The sequence below is a fragment of the Chelonia mydas genome, chromosome 16, assembly GCF_015237465.2.
Source record: "Chelonia mydas isolate rCheMyd1 chromosome 16, rCheMyd1.pri.v2, whole genome shotgun sequence".
In the NCBI taxonomy this organism is placed as follows: Eukaryota; Metazoa; Chordata; order Testudines; family Cheloniidae; genus Chelonia; species Chelonia mydas.
Window position 1 is genome coordinate 4078046 of NC_057857.1, and position 27660 is coordinate 4105705.

The following is a 27660-nucleotide window of genomic DNA, read 5'->3' on the forward strand; positions in this document are numbered from 1 at the left end:
CCTGATCTGTTCCTGGCAAAAGCATCCCACAGACAGACAGACCCTTTGTTCCCCCCCTCCTCCTCCAGCTTTGAAAGTATCTTGTCTCCTCATTGGTCATTTTGGTCAGGTGCCAGCGAGGTTATCTTAGCTTCTTAACCCTTTACAGGTGAAAGGGTTTTGCCTCTGGCCAGGAGGGATTTTATAGTTCTGCATACAGAAAGGTGGTTACCCTTTCCTTTATATTTATGACACCACCTTTAATTCTTTATTGATCAAGTCCTGTTATCAGCCGCTCCATTATTCTGCTGGGGGGGATTGATGTCAGACTGACAGGCCTGCAATTACCAGGTCATCCTGTTTTCCCCTTTTTAAAAATTGGCACAACATTAGCTTTTGTCCAGTCTTCTGGAACTTCGCCTGTGCATTGTCTGCAGGCTAAGTTGTCATCTGTGCATTTCAGTTTCCTTCCTAGGCTGAAAGGCTTCATTTTATAACCTGCCTTTCATTCAGTCCCTTCCTTTAGCCCTTTTGCAGCATACTAGTTTCTCCTCCTCTTCTGGAACCATGCACTATCTGCCAGGGAGGAGCCTTATCACTTAAACATATACAAGCTAATGTATACTCCTCATAGAGCAGATTATGCTCAGTCCTTTCTCAGACTAATTCCTCAGTGCAGGGAAGGAGTTGAAGTTGCATCACTGTAGCGCTTCAATATAGATACTACCTACACTGATGAGGAATGGGTTCTCCCATCAGTGTAGGCAATTCACCTTCTTGAGAGGCAGTATCATAGAATCATAGAATATCAGGGTTGGAAGGGACCTCAGGAGGTCATCTAGTCCAACCCCCTGCTCCAAGCAGGACCAATCCCCACCTAAATCATCCCAGCCAGGGCTTTGTCAAGCCAGACCTTAAAAACTTCTAAGGAAGGAGATTCCACCACCTCCCTAGGTAACACATTCCAGTGCCTCACCACCCTCCTAGTGAAAATGTTTTTCCTAATATCCAACCTAAACCTCCCGCACTGCAACTTGAGACCATTACTCCTCGTTCTGTCATCTGCTACCACTGAGAACAGTCTAGATCCATCCTCTTTGGAACCCCCTTTCAGGTAGTTGAAAGCAGCTATCAAATCCCCTCTCATTCTTCTCTTCTGTAGACTAAACAATCCCAGTTCCCTCAGCCTCTCCTCATAAGTCATATGTTCCAGTCCCCTAATCATTTTTGTTGTCCTCCGCTGGACTCTTTCCAATTTTTCCACATCCTTCTTGTAGTGTGGGGCCCAAAACTGGACACAGTACTCCAGATGAGGCCTCACCAATGTTGAATAGAGGGGAACGATCACGTCCCTCGATCTGCTGGCAGTGCCCCTACTTACACAGCCCAAAATGCCATTGGCCTTCTTGGCAACAACGGCACACTGTTGACTCATATCCAGCTTCTCGTCCACTGTAACCCCTACATCCTTTTCTGCAGAACTGCTGCCAAGCCATTCAGTCCCTAGTCTGTACCGGCGCATGGGATTCTTCCGTCCTAAGTGCAGGACTCCGCACTTGTCTTTGTTGAACCTCATCAGATTTCTTTTGGCCCAATCCTCTAATTTGTCTAGGTCCCTCTGTATCCTATCCCTACCCTCCAGCGTATCTACCTCTCCTCCCAGTTTAGTGTCGTCTGCAAACTTGCTGAGGGTACAATCCACACCATCCTCCAGATCATTTATGAAGATATTGAACAGCTATATTAGGTCAAGAGGAGAATTGTTCCATTGACCTACCACTGTCTACACCGGGAGTTAGGCTGGCATAGCTACATCTCTTGCCGATATAAATTCCTAGTGTAGACCAGCTGTCACTGCCAGGTTGTGGGTGGTCAAACCTAGTACTCAGAGCCAGAGTCTGCAGTCACAAGGCAAGAATCATGAGTCAGCTGGGTCAGGATATTGGGAGGTTACGCAAAGTGGAGATCAGAACTACGAGTCAGGAACCAGAGACAGGCTGGATTAGGATGCGAAGGGTTCAAACTGGAAATCAGAACTAGATGCCAGGAGTCACACCAGGTCAGGATGTGGGAGTGGAAGCAGGAAGCACACAGTCCAGAACAGGGTGGAATTCAGACAGCTTCCTGTTCATACAGGGTGGAATTCAGACAGCTTCCTGTTCATACTGCAGGTTTAAGTAGGGGCAGCAGGCCAATCAGCTGCTCCAGGATTCTTCCAAGACAACCCCAGGGAGATCAGCAGGGTTTCTGTTGAGGGATCGTGGTGCAGGTACACACCTGGCAGGAAGCTACAAAGGTCTTTATTGTGGGAAACATTCATAGCCACCAGAAGAAACATGATGTTAATCGTTGGGTTTTATATCGCCCTAAGAGTCCTGCAAAGGTGGAGTCGTGGCACAATGGATGGACAACCACCTTTGCAGATCCTAGGGGAGCATAGAGGCTCTCTCTCACAAATGTGATCCCCTCCTAGGTGTCATGTCATTCTCAGCTGACAATGGCCAACTTGTCAGGTGGAATTACAGAGACGGAGACAGAGCAGATGAGCGCAAGCAGGTCCTGGCAGCAAGTCGCATTAAGAAAGTTATGGGAGTTGAGAATGTGGGCTGTTCCAGACAGGGGCCTTGTGCCTCGGAGCCATATCTGTGGGACAAGGCATTTTGTCCTTGCTGTTCCTGGTTCCAGGGCAGTAGACCAAGGTAAAGTTGAACTGGGAGAAGAATAGGGCCCATTGGAGTTGTGGCTGGTTCAGGACCTTGACCATGCATAGGTACTCCAGATTCTTGTGATCTATAAACACTTGGACTAGATGACAGGCCCCTTCCAAGTAGTGTCATGACTCTTTGAAGGCAATCTTAATTGACAAGAGCTTTTTGCCCAAGATCTCCTAGTTTCACTTAGCAGGTGTAAGCTTCCTTGAGTAGTAGGCGATGGGGTGCAGTATTTGCTTGGGTCCATGCCTTTGGAAGAGGACTATTCTGATCACCGTACTAGAGGTATCAACTTCCACAACAGAAGCTTGTGTCATGTTGGGATGGGCCAATACTGGAGGAGTGGTGAAAGCAAGATTCAATTCAGAGCTTCATGCTGTGCCTTGGGTGACCAGTGAAACTTGGCGTTTTTTCAGAGTAGGGCAGTGAGGGGCTCGGCTTGTTTTGAAAAATTCTAAATGAACCTGCGGTGGAAGTTTGCAAAGCCTAAAAAGACATTGAAGGTCACACACATTGTGGGGGGCTTCCCAGTCGCAGGCAAGCTGGACCTTGTGCAGATCCATCTTGATTCCCTCCGGTGACAGGATGAATCACAGGAACTCAGCTGAGGTCTGATCAAATGAGCACTTCTCTCGGTTAGTGTAGAGACTCTGTTGTCATAGTCTCTCCAGGACTGTGTGGACATGTGTGGTGTGTTGGTCCAGATCATCTGAGAAGATCAGTGTGTTGTCTAAGTGCCACAAACTGGTCCAGTAGGTCTCGGAGCACGTTGCTAATAAAGTGCTGGAACATTGCTGGTGCGTCAGTCTGAATGGCATAACTAAATATTCAAATTGGCCATAGCCATTCCAAAAGGCGATCTTCCATTCATCCCCCTATCAAATACAGAGGCAATTGTAAGCACCCTGGAGATCCAGTTGCATGAATATGCAGGCAAGCCCCATGTGGTCCAATAAGTCAGGGATCAAGGGTAGTGGGTAACGGTTCAAGATTGTTATCTGCTTTAGAGCTTGGTAATCAACACAGAGGCAGCGGCTTCCATTCTTTCTTTTTATGAATAGGACCGGGGCGCTGGGTGGTGAAGTTGATTTGTAGATGAGCCCCCGGGCCAGGTTCCCATGGAGATATTCTCACAATGCCATCAGTACAGGCTCTGACATTGTGTGTATCCATTCGAGTGATATCATCGCCCCTGGCTGAAGTTCTATGGGGCAGTCATAGTCCTAGTGTAGGGGGAGGTTTTCTGCATTCTTCTTCTCAAAGACGTCAGCGTAGTTATGGTATTTGGGGGGAAGTTCCATAGTTCCTTCAGTGGGTGCTTCAATGTGGGCAGCTACACCTACTTGAGCCTTCTTGGGTCTGGGTGCAATGTGCACTAGTCCCTGGCCCTGGTGTCAGCAGAGTTCTGATGGGAAGGTGACTTTCTGTTCTTGTCAGTGAATGAAGGGATCATGAAGGGTCAGCCAGGAGATGCCAAGGGTCAGGGGACAATGCGGGGAATGAATCACACCAAACTGTTATTTCTCTGTGTCCCTGAATAATGGCCTACGGGGGACAGTCTCCGGTCAGAAGGCCGATTACCAGGGCCACATTAGCCTGGTCAGAGGGATGGATTTGGGGACATATCAGAAGCTGGCATGGGTTCATGAAGCACCGGAACTGCTGGGGCAATAGTATCGCGGGCCCCTGTTGGGTCAAGGCCCTCTGTACTGTGTGCACAGCACGGTATTCTCAGGGCTGAGCTGCCTCCTGCAGCTGCTGATTATCTGAGGTCAGCTGGGCAACTTGGGCCTTCAGTACTTGATTATCTGCCTGGAGGCGGAGGGCACATCCAGGCGAGTCTGATGCTTCTAGTGGCTGCAGTGGTGCTGCTGGGTCCATCCTCGCACCAAGCTTGGTCCCTCAAGGTAATTGTGGTCCAAAGAAGCTGTCACGGCCGGGTCACGGACAGACAGACCTAGCAGTCAGAGCCAGAGTCCAGGGTCACAAGACAGGAGTCAGCTGGGTCAGGATACTGGGGATCAGAAGCAGAGACAAACTGGAGATCAAAATCACGAGTCAGGAACTGGAGTCAGGCTAGGCCAGGACACGAAGGGGTCAAAGGTAGGAGACAAATTGGAGGTCAGAAGCACGGATCAGATGCGAGGAGTCACCCCGGGTCAAGGTGCCAGGAACTCAAGCTGCCGGAGTGGGAGTGGGAGCCGCAAGGCACACAGTTTAGAACAGGGTGGAACCCAGTTGTTTGGACAGCTCCCTGTTCCTGCTGCTGGCTTGAGTAGGGATAGTGGGCCAATCAGCTGCTCTGGGACTCCACCAATAGGACCATCAGGGCAGAGCCTCAAACTGGGGCTGGGCTTCATGGGTCCCAGGTAAACAAGCATCATCAGGGTCATGATACCAGCCCTCAGCTATGTTGGCTCTGCAGAACTAACAAGAGGTGTAAACAGCAGAAAAATGTCTTTGTTGCTACAGCCAATAGATCTGACAGATGCCCCGGGAACAGATCTGTGGAGTATGACTGCACCATTGTCACAGTCACTCTAACAGTGGAAATACACTTCACAGGATGGGGGTGGTCCTTCCCCCACCAAATATTAATGTGCATGGTGCTTGTGAAATTGCCCCATATGCACATTTACACCATGCCTAGCTTAGTCAATGTATTGTCAATGGTCTCCAACAACTCTTCAGTATCCCAGTGTTGGGTCCTTGCACAGCTCTGCCAATGCACCTCAATCGTGACCTACAACTGCCCTGCTGTTTCAGTTCTGCGCTTCTGGAGGAGACCCCAGAACAGCCTCCTTGGGCCAGTTTCAGCTGTAATGGCAGCTGCGGAACTGCATGCTTGTTCTGGCCCCTCTCCAGTGTTGTGTGGGTCCTATACAGGTTTTATTGGACAGCTGAACTGTCTGGCTTTTCCTGTGACTGAAACTCATGAGATATGTCTTAAGCTAGAGTGTGTGATGCACACCTGGGTAGGTATGAAGCAGTGATGGCTCCAGTGGGTAAGCCATTTGAGAGAGAATCTGGGGGAAATGGGGGTGAATGGATAGATCCTGTGATTCAGATATGTCCACTGGAGCTCTTGCCTTTCACCCCAATGTTTCTAAAATGAATTTGTTCCTTCTTCCTACAGACAATTTTAGGTACACATGTGACATTTGTGGGAAAAAATATAAATACTACAGCTGTTTCCAAGAGCACAGAGACCTGCATGCGGTGGATGGTGAGTACTGCTTCAGCACCTTGTCAAATTGGGCTGGGAAATAGTGATTGTGTATGTGGGGTTAGACAAAGTGTGATTCATGGGCAAAATGCTGTCATGGGGTCTTACAATGGCACACAACCATGCTCAAAGTTACAGCCCAAAGAAATCAGGTCCTAACCTGTTCTGCTTCAACCTGTTTGGATTGAGATAGCACCCTTACACTGGGACTTGCAGTCTCAGCAAGCATGTCTTCATATTAAAGTTGAGGATCACTACAGATTTGTTATAGCTCTGGGCCTCAAGGTAAATTGCCAGTCTAGCCCTTAGCTAGGTCACATTGTCTCTGGTTTCTGACCTCAGAGGACCCAATTTTAGCATGGTTCTCTGTGGGATCATTACAGAGATCCAAATGCAGGTAGACTTGCCAGCCAATGCAGTTCTGAACGGATGTGCCTGGGTCTGAGACAGTGGACTTCAAAGGAGATCTCGGCAAAACTTTTCCACCAAAACTTTTTTCACTGAAAAATGCAGATTGAAGTCCAAAAAAATACTTTGAGAATTTGTGTCAATTTTGGCAAATTGGTTTGGTTGAAAAACGGTTCGTTTTGACATTTCTGAAAGGAAACAACTTTATTTTCCTGGTGAAATTCATAAAGGGACCAAGGGAAGGTGTACTTCTGCCTAAAGCCTGGTAGCTAGGGCAGTCACATGGGATGTGGTAGACCTGAGTTCAAATCTGTAGCATTCATGCAAGGTTCATGCACTTGGCAACATTCAGGGCACACCCGGAGTGTTGTGTAGGAGCAGTGCACACACGGCTCCTCTCAAGGGCATGAACCTTGGAATCTCGCCCAGATGACATGAACCATGGGAAGCCTCCCAGGACTGGGCTCAAGGCCCGAGAGCAAGGAATGCGGTAGATAGAAATTGGTAAATAAGAATATTAAACAAAGCCAGTGTATTCCTTTTATCTGTTGGAGTATGTAATGCGCGGGGGGAGAGAGAGAAATAAAGGAGAGGGTGGAAAAGCTGACAGGCAGACCAGCCCGTCGGCAGACCAGCCTGCTTGCTTGCTTAAAGCTTGTCCTGTCTTGTATTTGAACCGCAACACAAATCCTTGCTCCAGAACTGGGATTATTTATGCAAAGACCCGGCCCCAGAGCAGTGATTTTAACCTGGGTCTCCCTCATCACAGATGAGTGCCCGCACTACTGGGCTGTTCACCTCATTTTTGTGAATGGTGCCTAAAACCAGAATGTCTTGTGTTTTAATTGAAATGAATTTTTTCTGACTTTTTGATTTGCTGAAAATTCCATCCCAGTTCCTTTCAGTCCCAGAATGATTTTTTTTTTCAGAACTGCCAGTGAATCGAAAAAATCAGTTATTCCCACAGCTCTGCTTTAAAGGACTGTTTTCCAGTGTAAACATGTTGAATTGTGTCAGTGTGAATGCTGGCAGCCTAGAACAACTGGCGGCAATTTCACTTCGATGATATTAAGGCTTTTTTACATTATTTTTATGTGTTTGTTACCCTCTTTAGCTGAGCCACGCTCCTCCTCATGGCAGATAGAGCTGGAAGGTGCAGCAGGCATTGTCTTTGCCATGGGCTGCTCCAGATGCAGCAGATTACTCATGGCCAGTACCCGTGGCCAGTACTGCCCCAATGTTTTTCACAAGAAATTTTGTCAAAAAAACATATGCTGGTTTTGATTGAAATTTTGGAACCCTGAGACTAGCTCTAAGCTCGGTTGGCATTCCCCAGCACCCTGGAATCTCCGTCCCCCACGTGGGGTCATAGGCATTAAATCGCTGGGATTGAAAGATAAGCTAAACATAGAATCATAGAAGATCAGGGTTGGAGGAAACCTCCGGAGGTCATCTAGTCCAACATATCTGCTTCTACTTGAAATGTGCCATCATCACTCTAGTTCAAAGCTAATAAGGACGCTGAAGCTTTTAAAATGGCTGCCACTTGTGTTTCTCTAAGACACCGCTTGCTTGGATGCCTCTGAGTGATTGCTTGTGTTTCAATAGACATGGGTGCGAGGCAGCTGTGCATCTATGTCAGTGTGTTCTAACAAAGGCCTTGAGGATCTATGTACACTAGGGCTGGGCATGCTCAAGTATTTCCCTGTGTGAATGCTGCCTGGGAGATGAGGGAGTGGGAGAAGGGAGCCTGGCTTATTCTGTGGTGCTGAACTGCATTGACCCTGTGGATGAAATACAGGAGTAAAACAAGGCCATTTAAGAGGATTTAATTTCTGTTTTGTTTCCCCCCCACCCCTTCTTCTATTCTGTGTTAGTTTTTAGTGTGGAAGGGGCCCCAGAAAACCGGGCAGGTAAGCAGAGATCCTTTGTGTGCTTTATTTCACAGACTTTTCCAAGCAGTCAGTAGTTCCCAGGCACAATAAGCCCAGTTCTGCACTTACAGAAGCCAATGGCATTTTGTCCTTGACTTCAGTAGGTGCCTGCTTGGTCAGTACAGCCAGTAGCGTGATGCCCAGCCCTATTAGATACCAGGCTTTTGTTGCATATGCATTTGATCTAGACTCGTGAAAATCAGAGAAACAAACGATAAGTGTTTTAGTCATTTTGAAATTGCTTGTGGCGTAAATGAAAATACTTTATAAAATGGGTTGGGTTCTGATTGGCTCCTAGCTGTGCCATTAGATGGCCATGTAACTTCATTGGTCAGTGAACATAAGAATGGCCATACTGGGTCAGACCAAAGGTCCATCTAGCCCAGTGTTTGCTGGTCCACTCAGAATGTATATTGCATTACTATGCCCAGTTTCATACAGGGTAAAACATTTAGTTTTGGGGGAAGGGTGCAGTGGACGACAGAAAATATAAATCAAGCTTTGAAATTTGTGCAGTCTTTCTCTGATTTTTGATTTATCTTCAAATCATATTATTGCACTAGAAGGGGTTAATAGCTGGGTGGGCATGAGGGATGATAAGTGAGAGGGACTGAAAGAGGGAAATTTGAACATTGTGCTTTGGAATCCTGTGTCAGATAGAAATATAACTACACGTGCCAGTGCATTCAGTGCTATGTAACTGTGTACAGAAAGTCTTGGAGTGTTGTCAGCTCTCTGCTGGTTTTGTTCTTTTGCAGACCCTTATGACCAGACAGTCATAGCAGCAGATGAAGTGAAAGAGGAGGAGCCAGAACCATTTCAGAAGATTGGTCCAAGTATGATTTATAATACAGTTTTGGAAGCAATAAAATATAGTATAACGTTTCAAACCTAGCTCTTGCTAAGTTTCCTCCTGGATGACAGTGGGAGATCAATACACTTACGTGAAGATGCTGAAACTTTAAAGTTGTTGCAGGATGTATCTCATTTCTAATAAACAGGAAACCCAGCAGCCATGTAAACTGAGAAATGTATTTTAAACATCTACAGAAGTTCCCTTCTTTACATGTTTGTTAAGTGTCCTGGAAATTGAGTTTATTCTTAATGCAAATCCCCTTCTTGTATGCATTTTAATAAAGTACAGTATGGCGTTCCATGGTGATGGGGTTGGCATGGAAGAGTGCATTCACCTTTCACCTTGGCAGTGCTCAAATCCAGGATTAGGTCACAGCTGAAAGGAAGTTTGGTGGCGTTTATCCCATTTGCAGGTTAGGGGTTGAAGTACATTGGCAGAGCTGACTGGAGGACAGGTGCAGTTTGCACACTGCCTGCTTGTCGGATGGGCAAACCAGTGCGGGCAAAACAAAGAAATGATCAGACTTTGACCAAACTTCATGCTGAACCTTTTAAATTTGAAAACCTTGGGTTAACTTGTTTGTTATTTTTCTGTGTTTGCGGTTCTGCCCTGGTCTGATCTCTCTGGCTCTGGCTGGAAGGGATGGTGCTAAAATACTGAGACATTTCTGTGCTATTTGCAGCACCAACAGACACAGCAAATACCACAGGTCTTGGAAGAAAGCCCTTCTCCTGAGATTTCTAGCCCAGTTTTACAATCCCAAAAAGTTCTGGAAATATGAATCAAAACTTGCACTTCTGGGTGCTTATTTGAACATTCAGTGGTTTATCCATCACTAGCTGTATATAACCATTGCCGCTACATAGGGAGAGGCAGCATGGGCCACTGGTTCCTGCCTGCAACTGGGATTCGCTCCCTTGTCTTGCATCTGATTCTTTGTTTGATTTTTGGCAGCTCACTTAACCTGTGAGAACCTTCTGTTCTGTTCAGATCTATTGGGATGGTTGTACTGAGTCCATCACTGTAGCATCTGGGGTTTAATTTTCCCATCTGTAGGAGAAAAAGGTTGCAGGTTGTGGGTGCAGATCACAGTGCTTCAACTCCCTTTGTGAAAGAGGTTCTCACTGCATGCTTGAAACGCCCCCTGTCAGAATGAGGGACTATGAGTCACGCTATTTCTTTTTATCAAGCACCAAGTTCACACATAAAAAGTAAGAAAGAAAATAATTATGCGAGCTGATGCTGGGTTCCTTTCTTACGGAGTCTTTGTTTCATCTTCACAGAAACTGGCAATTATACATGTGAATTCTGTGGCAAGCAGTACAAATATTACACTCCCTACCAGGAACATGTGGCACTGCATGCACCTATTAGTGAGTATCCTTCTGGAGATTTGTTTCATTACAGGGTATGATTTACAATGGTTGGTATAATAGAATATCAGGGTTGGATGGGACCTCAGGAGGTTGTTTAGTCCAACCCCCTGCTCAAAGCAGGATCAATCCCCAATTTTTGCCCCAGATCCCTAAATGGCCCCCTGAAGGATTGAGCTCACAACCCTGGGTTTAGCAGGCCAATGCTCAAACCACTGAGCTATCCCTCCCCCCCTTGGTAATTGACTTTAGGGGCATAGCGGAGAGAAGCCGGCCTGATGGATTCTTCCATTGCACCCGGTATGTGTACGGCTCTTAGGTAGCTGAAGGTGCGCTGACCAGAACGTAGTAAAGCAGAGATGAAACCATTTCTTAAAGTGATGCTGTTAAAGTTAGGAAGATTCATAATTTAACTGACCTTTTTACCATCTGTCTGCAAAATCAGTGCCATTTTTTGTGTCCATTTTTTTAAATAACAAGCTCCAGTACTCTGTCTTTATATACACAAGCACACTCCTGTACAAATTACCGCCTGCTCTCCCAAGCAACCATACAGTAACAAACCAGTGTCCACAGCCAAGCTCTCCTAAGCTGCACTAAATAACAAATGAGTATGCATGATGTGGGGAAACAGTTTTTCTTACAAGCTTCCAAGAAACTGTTACAGACAGTGAGTTCAAAATGGTTTTCGAAATTATGAAAATTACTTGGGCAGTTTGCTGCTAAATCACAGGGCCGATAAAATGTTTGTGCCAGGGAGCTGCTGCAGCGCCGCGTGGAAGCCTGCTACAGACACTGAAATCTGGACTCTGAGGGGCGGAGCTATTGGATGAAGGAGAGGTCATAAATAGCAGTTTTATGTAGCTCATATGTAAACTTCTAGTGAGATAGTCCAGGGAAATTCTAATTACATTCGTTCTGGCAGAGTTTGGGGGCTGGTTCGGACACTTCCACTTTCATCCATGTGTTCCTTTCCCGGTTTTTGCCCTGCACCGTATTTTTATTTTAATTGCTAGAAGCCTATGTGGGTGCTGTTTTGCTCTCATCTCTGTCCATAATGACTATCAGTGAAGGATGGATGTGCATGGCTCTGGAATTAGCTTTTGGTTAGCTGCTCACCTGTAGCCAGCAGGGGGAGCTGACACCCTGTTTCTTCAATAGCTTACCAAAATTGCAGTTGCTGTAATTAGATTTTGAATGATTAATTATTATTATTATTATTATTTTATTAATGGAGTGGATGTAATTTTTATCCACAGTAAACTGGGGACACTGTCCACCAGTCTTCTGTACTTTTAAGGAAGGTCAAAAGTAGTTGGCTCTAAACTTGGCAGTTTCCTTACAAATTTTCTGGAGTATTGAGATCATTTCGAGGACAGTGGTGCAAGGTATGGAAGCACAAGTCATCTCTTTCACCCGCTTTCACAGAATTAGTGTTCTAAGGCCCCATCTACACTAGGAAACTGGCCCACTGTTCACAGATGTCCTCGGTAATTGATCTCCCTACACCCCTCAGCTGGAGTAGGAAATGCTCTTAACTACAGGTGAAGATGGCATCAGAGGAGACCCATCACTGGTGATTGTCAGCACTAGGTCAGTCTTACAGCGTAGATAGATCCTCGATTAACCAAGGCTCTGGGATCCCCAGTCAGATGCTCTACACAGTAACCAAGGAAACTCAGTACTTGTTCAAATAAGGAACATTGTGCTGTGGATTTAGCATGGAATCTCTGTTCACCTAGAATAGACTTTCACCTTCCCAGGATGTGCCAGTATAAAGGTGATCTCTACATTCTTCCTGGTAATAACATAAAACAGCTGCTGGTTATAGCCCAGACAGCCCACGGGGTGGAGAAAGACAAGTTTATACTTCTCATGGAGGTATCTATATGAAAAGACCCCTGAGTTCTGATGGCAGCTGCTGGATGACCTACCAGAAATCTTCCCCTTCCTGTCTATGCAGAACATTTTGGCTTTTCAGTCCAGCATATGATAGAAATTCACAAGACAAGTAAGAAGGTTGCAGTTGGGTCAATAGAATCGTAGGACATTTTGTGGGGGAGAATTTGTGGGGAGAGAGAAGGTGGAGTTTAACCCATTTCACTGAGAGCCAGGAGAGCTGCTGAGTTAAAACCTAGGCTGCAGGGAGGCTGAGGGCTCGGGTGCTCTCATAATTAGGGCTATAGTTGTATCATGGGAGAGGCCAGGGATCCATAGTGATCTCTGATTTTTGGAGGGAGAGGCACAGAGTTTCCAGAGTTGGTGTGAGAAGCACCCTTGGCAGCGTGGCTTCTGCTGCTGCCTTGGTCCGGGCGAAGGCAGGGAAGCAGTGCAGGCAGAGAGGTAACTTCCCCTGCTCCTCACCTCTTGTTGGGTGGGAGAATGGCTGTGTAAATGGTTTCAAACTATTTCGTGTAAATGGTTTTAATTAGTTTTAAAATACAGTTTAAAATAATGTCACCTGCAACTTTAAGGATTTTTTTTAACTATGCATTCTTGATTTTCCTCATCCTGTTTTTGCATGCCCAGATTTTTCAGATAATTTACTGTGACAAACCACTGGCCCGAGTGATTATTCAGAGAGATGGGTTGGTTACTAAAACAGGCCAGCTGGTGGGGTTCTCCCTTGCCTTGCATGGCTTCATAAGCTCCTCACTCTCCAAAGTCCCGTGAGGTAACCTTGAACACTTCAGTTTTGGTGCAGTGAGAGACACTTATCAATCCACTGGCAACCTGGAGAGTTTAAGGCGAGTTTGTCTTTATCCTGGCCTGTGGCATTGGGGTCTGCAAATAGTGAGTCATCTCACCAATCCTGCAAGACTAGCCAGAATGGGGCTAGGCCAGGAAAGCTCCAGCCATAACTCTCAGATTTTCTGTGTCTCTTTGCTTGAGTTCAGCTTCCCTGCTGAAGTTTATCTCTTTTTCTTCTCTGATGCTATTTGAAAATGAGACCAAAAGGAGGATGAGATGAGGGCTTCCATCCTGAGGGGTCTGCAGCAGCTTTCAGTGTGATTGTGGGTCCATACAACCCGTGAGCTATCATTGATTTCTGTGCAGATTGGAGACGCGTTCCCGAGCAGGAGGGAGCAGTTGCAGTGAGTGGGATGATCGCCAGGAGTTCTTAATGCCAAGTGCCTCAGTAAGATACGCGGCTTGGGGAGGAGGGCATGATTTCATCCTGTTAGAGTTTAGGGGGAGGTCACTTTTTAAAAATACATGTTCCTGTGTCACCGAAAGGTCCATCTATGCTATATAAAAACCTGTGTTGGAGGGACCCATGTACAGTACAGTTCAGACCAGGGAACATGGCTCTCTCCTGGATTGTAAGTGGGTTTTAAACGTTTCCCCAGCCACTGCTGCGTGGCTGTTCATGGCTGAGGAAGATTTAGGGACACGTTGAAAACATGCATAAGGTCCGACCTACGGTACAAGATGGACCTGTGTGTTATCCATGGTAGGGGATGGCTGTGTTGTGATTGGGTCCCTTAACACTATGGTTTACAGTGTAGATGGAGCCAGCACAGCTGGGATTCTGATCAAACGAGAAAGCCTCCAATTTCTTGGCTTGCTAAATGCAGGCTGTGGAATCTCGCGAGGGGGGAACCAGAGCACTACAGATGTGGTAGCAAACTTCATAGTTACTGGTGCAGAGTGGTAGGGTCTAGTAAAACCTGCATGAGCATCGGCATCCATCACTCCCATGATGAAAGCCAGACATGAAAGTATCAGGGATACCACTGACTGTTTGTTTAAGGCCATGGCCATCGTGCCCTTCAAAAGGGAGGCATTAACAATCCCTGTCAATAGTGGGCCTAGTTCCTGCCCACAGGCTCATACCAGCTAAGAGGGCAAGGGTCTAGTTCTCATGAGATTGGATACACCTCTGTTTGTGCTTCTTCCATCTCAGTGAGCAGTACTGGGTGAGACCCCATCACCTGGTCTTTCACTGTCCTGGCACCAGACAGGATGTTCCAGAGGAGACTAGGGGCTTTTTCCTGGTAGATAGAAAACTTGATAGCTATAAGCTCAGATTTTTTTAAGTGGATGGTCACTTTCCCAGCGGCAGTGACGTCAGCTTGGTGTATCAAGTTCCAGGCCCTTGGAAGCGATTGCCTTCTACCACATTCTTCAAAGTTAAGATAGTTTTGCAGAGGCATCCCAGATTCCGTCCGGAGGTGATGGTGAGGTTCCAGCTCAATCAGTCAATCACCTCTCCAGCCTTTCTTCAGAAACTTGATGTGGAAATGTGTGTAGTCTTATCTGGAGTGGACTAAAGTAGTTAGAAAGCCAGCACCCCCCCCCCCCCCCAATCTTTTTATTTCATTTGACACTAAATAGGTTCAGCAGACTGTTAAAATGGCCGCCTGGCTGTGTCTTTTACTGCCACCATCTGGCAGGTGTAGAACTTGAAGTTCATGTCAAGGTCCCTCTGTACAAGGTAACTCTGCTATAGTGGAACATAGGAATTGCCAGACTGGATCCAGCACATGGTCTGTCTAGCTCAATCTCCTGGCTCTGACTGGCCAGCACCAGATGCATAAGAGGAAGGTGCAAGAAATCCCTCAGTGGGCAATTATGGGATAACCTGCCCCCCCACATTAGGTCTGACCCTGGTCTCTAATATTTAGAGATTATCTTAGGCCTTCCAGCACTCAATTTGTTAGCATTGACTATTATAACTCAATTGTCTTGTTATCCATATAAATGTCCAATCTGTCTTTTAATCTTGGCCTCCATGACATCTTGTGGCAATGAGTTCCATGGATTCCAGTTCTGTGATTGTTCAGGAGATGTGCAAAGGATCCACAGAATCCTATCTGCATATATTCATTGGGAATTATTGCTTAGATTTGGACTTTAGAGAGAATTTGCAATTTGGTGTCTCTAAGACTAAAATGATCCTTTTGTCGCAAATTTGAAGCACCCTTCAGGGCACTGGAAATACTGCCCTGTGACCCTGACAGGCTGTGACCTGTCCTGTAGGGTTCTGGCTGCCCTGGTCCTCATTGGCTGAATCTGAAGCACCACCTCTGAGCAGCTTGTGGGGAAGGGGAGTAAAGTAAACCCAACCCTCACTCTGAGACATCGTATCCATTTACACTGGCCAGCGTCAATAGAGGGAAGGAAAATCTGCTTCGGAGTTGTCAGATTGCCCAGGCCTCACCATTCAGGTTTCACAAAGAGGACAGTCCCTGGACTGCAGGGGGGCCTGGGATGGCCCTGCATGTTCCTGACACTGAACGTTCGGCAGGTTTCCATTGCTTTCCCTTGGTAGAGATGGGGAACAAAGCAACGGTTGACAGGAACAGCCCCTGGGGATGCTCATAGACCCTAAACCCAGAAGGGACCATCATGATCATCTAGTCTGACCTCCTGCACATCGCAGGCCGCAGACCCTCGCCCACCCCTTCTTGGTGAGACATAGGCAGGAAACCATCCCTACTGCCACTTCCAGAGCAGCTGCAGCAGGATTATCCCTGGGGATTGAAATGAAGCCTGGAAAGCAACATCGAGTCCCCACCTACTCAGCTGGCCGTAGCCCAAGCAGAGCAGAATTGTCCGTGCCTAAGCTGCAGTAGAGCCACCAGTGAACTCCTCTGCAGAAGCCAGTTCACCTTTAAGAGAAATGCCCCCCTGGATTTGTGCAAACCAAGACCATGGGTTTGAGGTATTCGTGAACAGGGTGCTTTGTGTGAGGTGCGTCCTTGTTTATAACTTTCAGATGCTGGCAAAGAGTAAATTAGTGAAGGGAGAGGGCAGCTCCGTATGGGGTCTGTAGCATCCACCAATTCAGGTCTGTGCAAATGAGCCTCTATCCCAGGTCTGGATGGAGTCACTGGTTTGGGGGGAGTTTCTCCTCACTCTGCTTTTCTAATGTTAGCTCGCAGATGAGGAGTCCCTTACCTTGGAAAATTGTTTCGGCTTTAAGCTGTTGAGATGTAGAAAGCAGCTTGTAATAGGGTGATTTGTCTAGTCTGCAGAGCCTAGTGCTAGGCTGGCCCTGATTATGGGATACGCTCCGCTGAAGGGAATCAGGCAGTTCCCTCTAAAGAACAGAAAGTGGCTGCAGTAAGAGGGGGAAGCTTAGGGAGTTTCAGCTGTGCTCTGGGAGTCCTGCAGGGCCATGTCACCACAGAGTTTGGATGGTAAAGCCCAGTGAGCAGGGGACAGGAAACCCTGACTGCATTTGGGACTGGACATCAGAGCCCCAGTAAAGGAGAGGCTGAGAAATCAGAAGGGGAGAGAAGAAGAGTCTTGGGAGTGGAAGAAAATGCCCAAGCTCAGTATGGACTTTTCTTTTGTGTTGTTGGAATGGACTTTGGTTTGGGACTCTAGGATGTTGTAAACTGGCTCTGGTATTAAAAGAGTCAAAGGCAGGGGTATTGCTAACCAGAGAAAGCCTTTGGAAGTTCTTAAAGAGCCCTGAGGTGAGGAAAGCAGGGAGCCTGTAGAGACACCCCAGCCGGGAGGCTGTGCTCCCTAAGCAGTAATCCTGTTACATAGTTGTTGGCATCAGCCCTACAGTCTTGAGGCAATGCACATACTCTTGGCAAATGGAAAGTAATAACGAGCTCTGGTTGAGGGGCAGGAAGAGAACCTTCTTATTTAATGACCCTCTCTGGCTGATGCTTGGCACAGTGGTGTTTGGCTCCAGGAGCCACGTCCAAACCTCAACTGAAAAGAGTTGCTGAGAAATTGGGGCGAATACTGGGTTGCCCCATCCTTCAATATTTTAAAAAAACTTTTGGGTCTGGACAGGGACTCCTGTGCCAAAGGACTTTCCCAAGGCTTTTGGCATTAAGAATTACTGGTGATTCTCCCCACTCACTGCAGACACCAGAGTGGTTCCCTGTACGTCAGGTAACACTCTGAGAAGGTAGCCCCAGTAATGCACAGAACTCAGCTACATCTCATGAGCTCCTTTGACATGAGACCGCATCCAAAGGACCCCTCCTGACTCATAGAATGGAAAATCTGACTCATGGCTCACCTCCCTCCCCACTCCCATACCTTTTAAAAAAAAAAAAAAAGTCAGCCGATTGGAGGGAAAAATGAGACAGACACAGATCTCCAAAATCTTGGAGACATTTAAGGCTCAGGGAGCAAGAATGTAAATTCCTCCAGATTTTGTGATCAAAGAAGCAAATTAGAAGCCAGCTTTACTCAGAAACTGTTTAACTCAGAGGTTAAGCATAAATGTGCAGCTACACCCCATCCCTGTTCACAGCGTGTCCCTGTTCAAACAAATAGAACCTCTGGATGTCCTGGGTGTGTCTGGCAGTGCGGGAGGAGAAGTAGTGGGATTCCTGGCCGTTTTGGATTGGTCGAGCAGCAGCTAAAGGTATACAGTAAAACCAATAAGCTTGAAGAATCTGTCCCTTTGGGTGAGTGGGGAAATCCATTTATGTTGTATGGGATTCAGTGGATCCACAATTGCTGCAGGTCCCCTTATAAGGGAATCATGAGCATGACTATTGGAAAGCTATCCTCCCAGATGGCACAGATTCTGGGAGCTGACTGACTATCCTGGCACTAGTTCTGAGTCTTCATATCCAGAGTTCTCTCGATCTCCACTCTTCGTGGCAGTGAAGACACAGGCGAGCCAATCCGGCAAAAAAACACCGGCTTCCATAATCCGATGTTCCACCCTCCTGCACCGCTCCCCGTCCGGTATCCCACCGGCATCCCAATCCCAGATGTTCCGCGCTCCAAATTCTGGATCCCCAGGAAGCAAGGCCACGACAGGTACCAATTGCCTTTACACCATCGACTTTCTTAACTGCTTAGTGCCCACTCCTGCCCTGGGTTGCTTTTTGCCCTTCACTGGACTCAAAATCCATTGCCATCAAGGCTGTCCCAGAGAAGCAATCACAGGAAGGAGCTAAGATGATGGCACTATACAAATGATTATTAAAATCAGCAATCGCCCAGCTCCTCCCATCCTCAATTGTGACAGATTTATCATTTAAATTAAACCTTATTAAAAAGCATCAAATTAACAACAAAGCACTGAAAAGACCCTGGTTCAAATCCTGGTGTCACATTTGCTTAGTGGGTCATCAGGTTTTTTTAGCCTCAAGATTTTGCTTTCCGGGCTTGCCACTTAGTTGAGTGGGAAGCCATACACACGTTCTAACCGTACTTCATTCACCAAGGGAACCAAGGAGTGATGAGATGGGCTCCAGCAGCAAGATTAGCAGTGCAGTTACATTGCAGACACGTAAGAAGAATCAAGTTTGAATATATGTCTCCTTCTTTCCTGCCCCACTGTTCTAAATAAGATGGGAAAGAAGAAACATCGTGATTAGAATTTTAAAAAAAGGTCTGAGATGTAGGGTTCACATTTCCATGTGGTAGTGAAGCAGTCTCTTAAATCTCTGGAATTGGAAGGTGTCTGGATAACTGGCCTTCTGCATCGTAGTAGTGGAGTATGGCTAGTTAAGCAGCCTCTTATATCTGGGTCAGGCAGATGTCTGTTTAATCATCCCTGAAATGTCTGGCATGGGCAGATGCCTAGGATGTGCTGTGTTGAGAGAGACCTCTGCTTTCCAGCATTTTAAACAAGAACAATGCTTAGGTTATTTTTGTTAGGTGACACACACGTCTGCTCCTAACTCAAAATTGGAAGGAGTGACCTGTCTTCTGACAACAACAGTTGCTTATGGGTCCTGACATTCCTTACTGTTACTGCAGTCCCTATTAGTTTCACTGATTTTGTTACTAACTGAGGTCCGTCCATTTCATCTAGTTTAGGAGTCCGAGTGGAGGAGACTTTTTGTTCTTTATCTAAACTTGTGACAACTTTGTCCAGTTACAAAAGCAAAAGGAGCCTAATTAGGGGCCTTAATGGTCAGAGGCCAGACTCATCAGGCAAAAACTGGGAGATATTTTTTGGAAAGGGATTTTTTCCTTTTCTATTCAAAAAATGTGTCAATGAATTGGGTAAACAGGACAAGCCTTTCTCTCCCTTTTTGTGGGGAGACATTACATGAAGCCTGAGCCTTGCAAATTGAGCCTGGAGAAAATAATTTAAAACCCAGGGTTTACCTTGTCCATTTGGTTGCTTCAGTGGAATGGTGTATGGTGTATTTCCAGCCAGCATCTTGTCCTAAGAGAATTTTAGTGGCTGCTGGGACTCCTAGCACAAGTACATTGGCCGAAAACTCAGTCCAGGCAGACCATCTCCTGAAGCAACGCCTTTCTAATGCCCCAGTTAGTCAAAGACCTTCCCAAATGGGTCAGGGTGGGACCCAGAGGTTGGTGGAAACCCTCTATGATCCTTGCAGAGCCTCCAGAAGGGTGGGGTTTTCCACAAACACCGACCCATGTGACCTGTGTAGTTTCCTGATGTTGTCTCCGGGTTTAAGATTTGGTTGACTTTTTGCTTTGGATACAAAGGTTTCACTATGAAGAAGCAGATCTCACATGTGGGGAAAACTGCCCTTTGCTAAAGTGGGAAAAACCCAAAGAGTCCAAGGAGAAATATTGGACCAGCTTGTTTCTCTTCTCAGTCTGGCAAAACAAAAAAAAGATTGAGAGAAAGAGAGAGAAAAAAATCCCAAACCACTGGAACTATATTTTTTTCATACATCTCCAGAGGCCTCCAGCTCATTTTCACTTGTGACATAAGCCAGGATTTGAACTTGGGTCTCTACAGGTAAAGGTTACCCCACTGTATTATACAGTCTCTTCGTCCCACTGTGCCACCTGACAATGCGCTGGCATTCCTACAACTTATCTATTGATTATTGGAGTTTAACAACTAGTCCTAGTAATAATTACTTAACTACTGAATTAGTCGGAAAACAACATTGTCCTGCTCTCCTTTATTTTAAAAATTTGGGAGCAGAGCGGATTGAGAGCATCAGGGGCTTAACACCAATTCAACATTGTAAGAGCATAGCCAGTCAATAGCCGCGTGGCCCCAGTGGGAACTGACTGGCCCATATTCATGGACCAGCAGCCACATGCAATCCAGGTGTGGCTGGAATCAAAGAGAAGGTCCTTTGCCACAGCCGCAGTTCAGCAAAAGAAAGTGATGGGCTTCTGCTAGCTAGAGTCTGTTTATGAAAATCTCAGGGGTTAATTCTGATGCCTCAACTTGCCAAGGATCTAGTATCAGTATTAAAGGGAATTTCTGACCCTGTCACCCCTGAATTTCAGGTCTCTTTCCTCACTTCACCCCACAAATTCTTTTCCCACAAAATCCATTCCACCCCCTGAAGAAAATACAGCAGAGCCTCATTAGTTCACACTGAAAACAGACCCGTTGAGAGCTGCAAATTCTCTGCGTTAGGACATAAACAAACGCAAATAAAAAGCAAGAATAATGCATTCAGGCAGTGACTGTGCTCATTGATTTGGCAAGTGTAGTTTAGTTTTAAACACTTATGATTGATCCTTAATATCTAGGGCAGTGTATTTACTGCTACACTATTATAAAAGCAAAGATGTATGCATGAGATGAGACCTCACTGTTAAATCTGTGCTCGGAGACTGCAGGTTATGGGATGTGTGAATTAGCAAGGTTCTGCTGTACATTAAGGCTCCAGGACACTGCAAGTAGTGCAGGGTTCATGGCTGTTGCTGCAGGATATTGTCACATGCTTTTAGAGCTAGTTCTCTCCTATTATATGTGTTGAATTCCTTTGGGGATTGCCACTTGAACTTTTGCTTACATGTCCAGAGTAGATGAATGGCTAGGAATGCCACTGCCAGCTGGCAGGGCATTGCAGAGAATCAGAGCCTGGGTCCATGAGGGGTGGTATCACTGTGGAATGAATGTGCTCACTTTATGGGTACAGAGGGAAGGAACACCTTCCATTGTTTCTAGTTACCCCCTAAGGTGGTCTCATAAATCATTACTGGTGGGCTTCCAAATAATCCTTTAGTCCTCCACTGGGGAGATTGCTGTGCAGATTGTTTGGGGAGAATCTTAAGAAGGGAATGCCAGTTATTCATTACAATGCAAAAAGAGAGCAGTCATAGTGGCTTAATGGTGGATTCTCTATACTGCCATGGTGAGGGCCTCCATTCATCCCCAGGCCTGGCCACCTGTACCATAGGCTGTGAGAGCTGCTTATTCCCTTGGGAGGGGAAAGATAAAAGCGAATGCCTCACATCACTCTACTACAGTCCCTTTTTTGCCAGTCAGGAATGGTGTTCACAGGCTCCACAGGAGTTCCATCCAGGCCTCCTCTGCCAGAAGGCAATGTGAAAAATATCTGTGTGTTACCCCTTCAGTGAATCTGGCCCTTTGCCTCAGAGATGGGGGATTAGACCTTTCTGCTCTGTTCAAGGTCTGAGATTACATGGCACAGGAGCATGACATCTGCCCCCCTTCTGAACAATCCTGGGTCCAGTACTGATCACTCACCATCACCCTTTGTTCTCCACCCAGCAGAAAGCGCATTCAGTAGGAGAGTGGAAGGCAAAGTGCAAAACAACTTTGAAGAAACAAACAGCAGCTCCCAAAACTCTAGTGGTAAGTGTGCTCACTCCCTCCTGCTGGTATTTACGATCTCCAGGGCAGGGCAGAAGTTGAATTAACTTGTGATCAAAGTAATTATCTATTTACCAGGCTCAGTCTGTAAAGTATTCAATTACTCAGTTTCAGAGTCACAGCCGTGTTAGTCTGTATTCGCAAAAAGAAAAGGAGTACTTGTGGCACCTTAGAGACTAACCAATTTATTTGAGCATAAGCTTTCGTGAGCTACAGCTCACTTCATTGGATGCATACTGTGGAAAATACAGAAGATGTTTTTATACACACAAACCATGAAAACTCAGTGTTTTCCTCAGTATCACCCCAAGGTTTGTGCCATCCTGCAGCCTGTTTGAATTGTGATAAGTGGGTCTACGACTCAAATGCCTTTAAAATTGGAGACAAAGATCCAGACGCAGGGGATCTGAATAATGTTGCTATGGGGAGCCTGAGGTAAAGTAGGCCTAGTTTTTTGTGGGTATACAAGTCAAGTCTCGGTGAAGCCAAGCCGTTTTTCACAGAGCAGCTCTATTTGGAGGTTTCAGAGGATTATAAATATAATGGCACTTTGCACATTACACATCACAGTGATACTGAATGTGTTAACTTTGTTGTACCTTGAGGCTATCTCAGAGATCATTATAAGTAGTCCCACTGGATCAGATATATCACATCAACTGACGAATGGGGGAGCATGTCGCTATCCCACCTTCCTCTGACCAAATTATATACATACTTGGGAGGACTCAATTGTGTCCTCTTCCTGGGACTTCCTTCTGTTAGTAACTTAAAACAGCAGCAACAAAGCATAACCCTCAGCCTAGACAATCGCCCCTAGTTTGACCATTTGTAGAGCTTTTCCTGCAGGAACTTCTTTATGTCCTACCCTGTTTCCCTCAGAGTGGTACTCCACCCCTCTTATTTTCTGAGATTGGAGCTAAAGGTACATACCTGGAGAGACTCATCATAAATATCTCAGCATCTCTATGTAAGGTTCAATAACCTGACAGCGTGATAGCCAAACAGAAGAGCCCTACATGTTGTGCCAGATCTGAGAATCTGTCATGCTGTTTCAGAATAATAGAAACATCCTTCGCAGTTACACTAACTAGAATTGAACAGCTAAAGGATAGAAACTCTCCTGCTTCGGGGATAAGCCAACTACTACCTGCCAGGAGTAAGGAGAAACTTCCTCTTTGGGCATGTTGCAAAATTATCCATCACAGGGGTTTAACTTCCCTGAAGCAGCTGGTACAGCTCTCTGGACCAGTGTATGAAAAGGGAATGGAATGATGTGGGAAATCCCACACACTCCTGTGCAGAGGGCTGTAGTGAATTGAAGAGAGAGCTAGTTGTTACTGACATACTGGGTATAATACTACGGGGAACAAACCTGAACAAACTGAGGTATTCACCACAATGACCACTTTATTCTGGGACAGACAAACAAAGGAATCTGAACTTGTCTCTGTGTGTCAGGCCCTTGTGCTCTCTAGTCCTCCTCCAACAGCTGGGCAGCAGCTCCCGCGGGTGCTAAGAGAGTGGCAGAGTCCTGGCCCCTCTTCACATCTCCTTGACCAGCAAAGCCAGGTAGCTAGAAATGACAGTAAAGTCCTTCTGTTCCTATAAAGTGCTGGAATCATTGGCATGACATGCAGCAGTTCTCTGATGTGGCCCCTTCCTACCTGACAGATCCACTCCCTGAGTCAGATCTCCTGCCTTTAGCACAAACATATGTAGCTGGGGCTTCAAACAGGTTTACTCCAGTTAGGTGCGCACCTTTGAAAGCCAATAGGATTTGGGTGCCTAACTCCTCTAGGCACCCCCAACCAGTGTGTATTACTTTGTTATTCTTGTGAGCCCTGCAGAGCCAGCACAGCTATGGGATCAGGAGCTGAATTATCTTCCTTCCTGTGCATCATCAACAGAACTGTTTTCGAAGGTCAATTAAAGACCAATGAGTTATACCTGCACAAACTCACTGACAGGTGTGCACAGGGGGCTTAATCTGTAGACAGTTGTCACTGAGAGCATGTGGGCTGCAGAAACTTTTAATGTTGGTGAATACACAAGAAAAGGACTCTCAGATTGGGTGGGAGGGCGGCAGTGCTGGCAGTTAGAAAAAAAATTATTTGTAAAATGAGCATATTTGATGTGCAGCATTAGATCAGCTTGCAGCCCTCTCATGCCTGCTTTATAGCACAGTTCTCAACTTTCACACGGTAAATTAGCACCCCAACTTTCACAATAAGACAAAAATCAAGCTAATCCCATTTCAAAACAAGGCCAAAACAAGCCAATCCCAAAGAACCCCAACACTCTATGTGACTAGATCCCCCCGGCGTGCTGTCTGGGACTGTGGTGGGCCCATTGTGCACCCGTGACTCTCCCTTTCCTTGCCCCTGCTTGTCGGGAGCCAATCGAAAAAAAGAAGCAACTAGCTACAAACCAAACAAGCTACAAGCCAAAAACTAGCCAACAAGAAACTCACAAGCCAATTGATCCAAAAACAAGCCCAATTTCTGTGTTTTTTTCATGGGTTTGGCATGTCTGTTTTATAGTCACTTTTCAGGTAGAACGCTGAACACCTTGTGGCCAGCTGTAGGAGAGTCGTGTTGTAAAGCTCCCAGGATACAAACCTGTTCTTTTGGTTTAGAACCATCAAAGATTAGGGTTGGAAGAGACCTCAGGAGGTCATCTAGTCCAACCCCCTGCTCAAAACAGGACCAACACCAACTAAATCATTCCAGCCAGGGCTTTGTCAAGCCGGGCCTTAAAAACCTCTAAGGGTGGAGATTCCACCACCTCCCTAGGTAACCCATTCCAGCGTTTCACCATCCTCCTAGTGAAATAGTTTTACCTAATATCCAACCTAGACCTCCCCCACTGCAACTTGAGACCATTACTCCTTGTCCTGTCATCTGCCACCACTGAGAACAAACTAGCCCCATCCTCTTTGGAACCACCCTTCAGGTAGTTGAAGGCTGCTATCAAATCCCCCTTCACTCTTCTCTTCTGCAGACTAAGTAAGCCCAGTTCCCTCAGCCTCTCCTCATAAGTCATGTGCCCCAGCCCCCTAATCATTTTCGTTGCCTTCCGCTGGACTCTCTCCAATTTGTCCACATCCTTTCTGTAGTGGGGGGCCCAAAACTGGGCACAATACTCCAGGTGTGGCCTCACCAGTGCCGAATAGAGGGGAATATTCACTTCCCTTGATTTGCTGTCAGTGCTCCTACTAGTGCGGCCCAATATGCCGTTCGCCTTCTTGGCAACAAGGGCACACTGTTGACTCATATCCAACTTCTTGTCCACTGTAATCCCCAGGTCCTTTTCTGCAGAACTACCACTTAATCAGTCGGTCCCCAGCCTGTAGCGGTGCATGGGATTCTTCCATCCTAAGTGTAGGAGTCTGCACTTGTCCTTGTTGAACCTCATCAGATTTCTTCTAGCCCAATCCTCCAACTTGTCTAGGTGACTCTGGACCCTATCCCCACCCTCCAGCGTATCAACCTCTCACCTCAGGTTAGTGTCATCTGCAAACTTGCTGAGGGTGCAGTCCATCCCATCATCCAGATCATTAATGAAAATGTTGAACAAAACCGACCCCTGGGGCACTCCGCTTGATACCGGCTGCCAACTAGACATCGAGCCATTGATCACTACCTGTTGTGCCTGACAATCTAGCCAGCTTTCTGTCCACCTTATAGTCCATTCATCCAATCCATACTTTTTTAACTTGCTGGCAAGAATACTGTGGGAGACCATATCAAAAGCTTGGCTAAAGTCAAGGTATATCATGTCCACCACTTTCCCCATATCCACAGAGCCAGTTCTTTCATCATAGAAGGCAGTCAGGTTGGTCAGGCATGACTTGCCCTGGTGAATCCATGTTGACTGTTCCTGATCACCTTCCTCTCCTCCAAGTGGTTCAAAATGGATTCCTTGAGGAGCGGCTCCATGATTTTTCCAGGGACTGAGGTGAGGCTTTTTAAAAGATGGGCGCTATATTTACCTTTTTCCAATCGCCCGGGACCTCCCCCAGTTGACACCAGTTTTCAAATATAATGGCCATTAGTTGATATCAAGAGGGAAAATTAATGTGGAAAACAGAAATCAGTGCAGCAGACAATGCAAAAGAAACACAAAACATGAAAAAAGGGAAGACTGTTCTTAGTAACATTAGGAAAGTCTGTACTGTTGAAAGTGCTTTAAATACTGATGCATTGTTACCTCTCTTCCAGCCCCTTGAAACAAATCAGACCACTCTCATGGTTCTTTTGAGTCAGCTTGTGTCTGCATTGCAACATCAGGAACACCTAAAATGAACTAAGAAAGCCCTTCACAAAAATCTTTTCTCTGGGCTTAAACTTGAGTTTTCTGTGGTTTGCTTATCTCTTTTCATCATGACAAGCATTGCTGCTGTGTTTGTTTTATTTTAGTAGCTTATGTCTGGCGGGCTGCAGGGAGAGTGTCAGCGAGCTAGCCCAAACCAGTGCTTGGACCATGAGAACTGAATGACACCAGTGAGCCTTTCAGGGCCAGCTTTCAGTGTGTAGGTGCCTTAGGTGGAGAAGAAAAGAGAGGATGCTCCTCAGTCAAGAGAGCAAAAAATCCCAGCAGTGTGTGAATTTCAGAAGCCAACTACTGCACCATAAACGCCATCTGTGGTGAACTCTGGACCACAGGCTGTCATTCAGGCCATGGAGTGAAAGCAATGAAGTGTCACCTTGCGACTGTGTCTTTCTTGTTTCACTCCCTCCCCCCTTCTTTGTATTCTCTCTCTATCTCTTTCGTCTCTCCCAGTTTCATTCTTTTTCTCTGATCTCCACTCATTGCTTCCTTATGTGCTGTTTCCCATTCTGCCCTCCTCTTTGGCTCTTCCATCCAGCCACCTTTTTCTTTCATTCCTTTATACTCCCAGGAATGAGTCCAAACACATATTCTCATTCATGGTGACAAAGGCGCCCCTGCAAGTGGGACTGTCAGCTGGGCAGAATTGCATTAGTGACTGCGAATGTCAGACAATGCTCTAGGTGGAGAGCTCTGTGAAGATCTGGTTTGTTAGCAGTTAGTGTGTATTGTGCTGTCTCTTACCTTCCTTCCGTTCCTTCTTTCCATAAGTGTGGTGTGAGAAATTTGGGACAAGCGACAGTGTCATTAGTGTGCTGTGCATGTCACGTGAGCCGCTGATACAAAGCTCTTGAGAGGTAACTGGCACCTTCTCTAGTTAGAGCTCCAGTTGCAGCTTTTCCAAGTGGCACTGAAAATTTAAAGGCACAATCCCAGCTGCCAGGCAAAGGCTGCTGGAGGGAGGGAGAGAAGTGGTGCCCAGTGATGTGCCCTTGGAGGTGAGGAAGAGTCAGGGTGTTACATGGGGGCAGTGCAAATGGTGTGTCAGGAATTGAGCTTTGCAGGCTAAGGCAGCACACTATTCTCTGTTTGTAGTGTACAAATCTTTCGGGGGACTTGAGGCTGTCAGCTTAAAACTAGCCCAACATTTTGATTTTTGTTGAAACCAGCTTTTGCATCCTGAGAGTGACTGAAATGTTCCATGGCACTTTTCAAATATTGTCCAGTGGAAACAGCAAAACTCTTTCCTCTGCAGCCCAAACAGCCTGCGCGGAGAACCTGGAAATGACCTGGGTCTTGCTGGCTTTCATCATCTGAGATGAGAGGTGCAGAAAGGAA

General features: G+C 46.3%; 1 protein-coding gene across 24 annotated transcripts in view; it reads left to right on the top strand.

The window, feature by feature from the left end:
- The window catches only part of ZNF618 (zinc finger protein 618), a 320167-nt gene that overhangs the window by 261754 nt on the left and 30753 nt on the right, over nt 1-27660 (top strand). For 7 of the 24 annotated variants that reach the window (XM_043530052.1, XM_043530050.1, XM_043530065.1 and 4 more), the window contains 6 exons: nt 5827-5916; nt 8202-8237; nt 9017-9094; nt 10398-10487; nt 18045-18233; nt 21889-21972. In XM_043530052.1, coding sequence (XP_043385987.1) covers nt 5827-5916; nt 8202-8237; nt 9017-9094; nt 10398-10487; nt 18045-18233; nt 21889-21972 — 567 coding nt within the window. The remainder of the gene's footprint in view (nt 1-5826; nt 5917-8201; nt 8238-9016; nt 9095-10397; nt 10488-18044; nt 18234-21888; nt 21973-27660) is intronic. The other 17 variants (XM_043530053.1, XM_043530051.1, XM_043530066.1 and 14 more) reach the window with 7 other exon arrangements.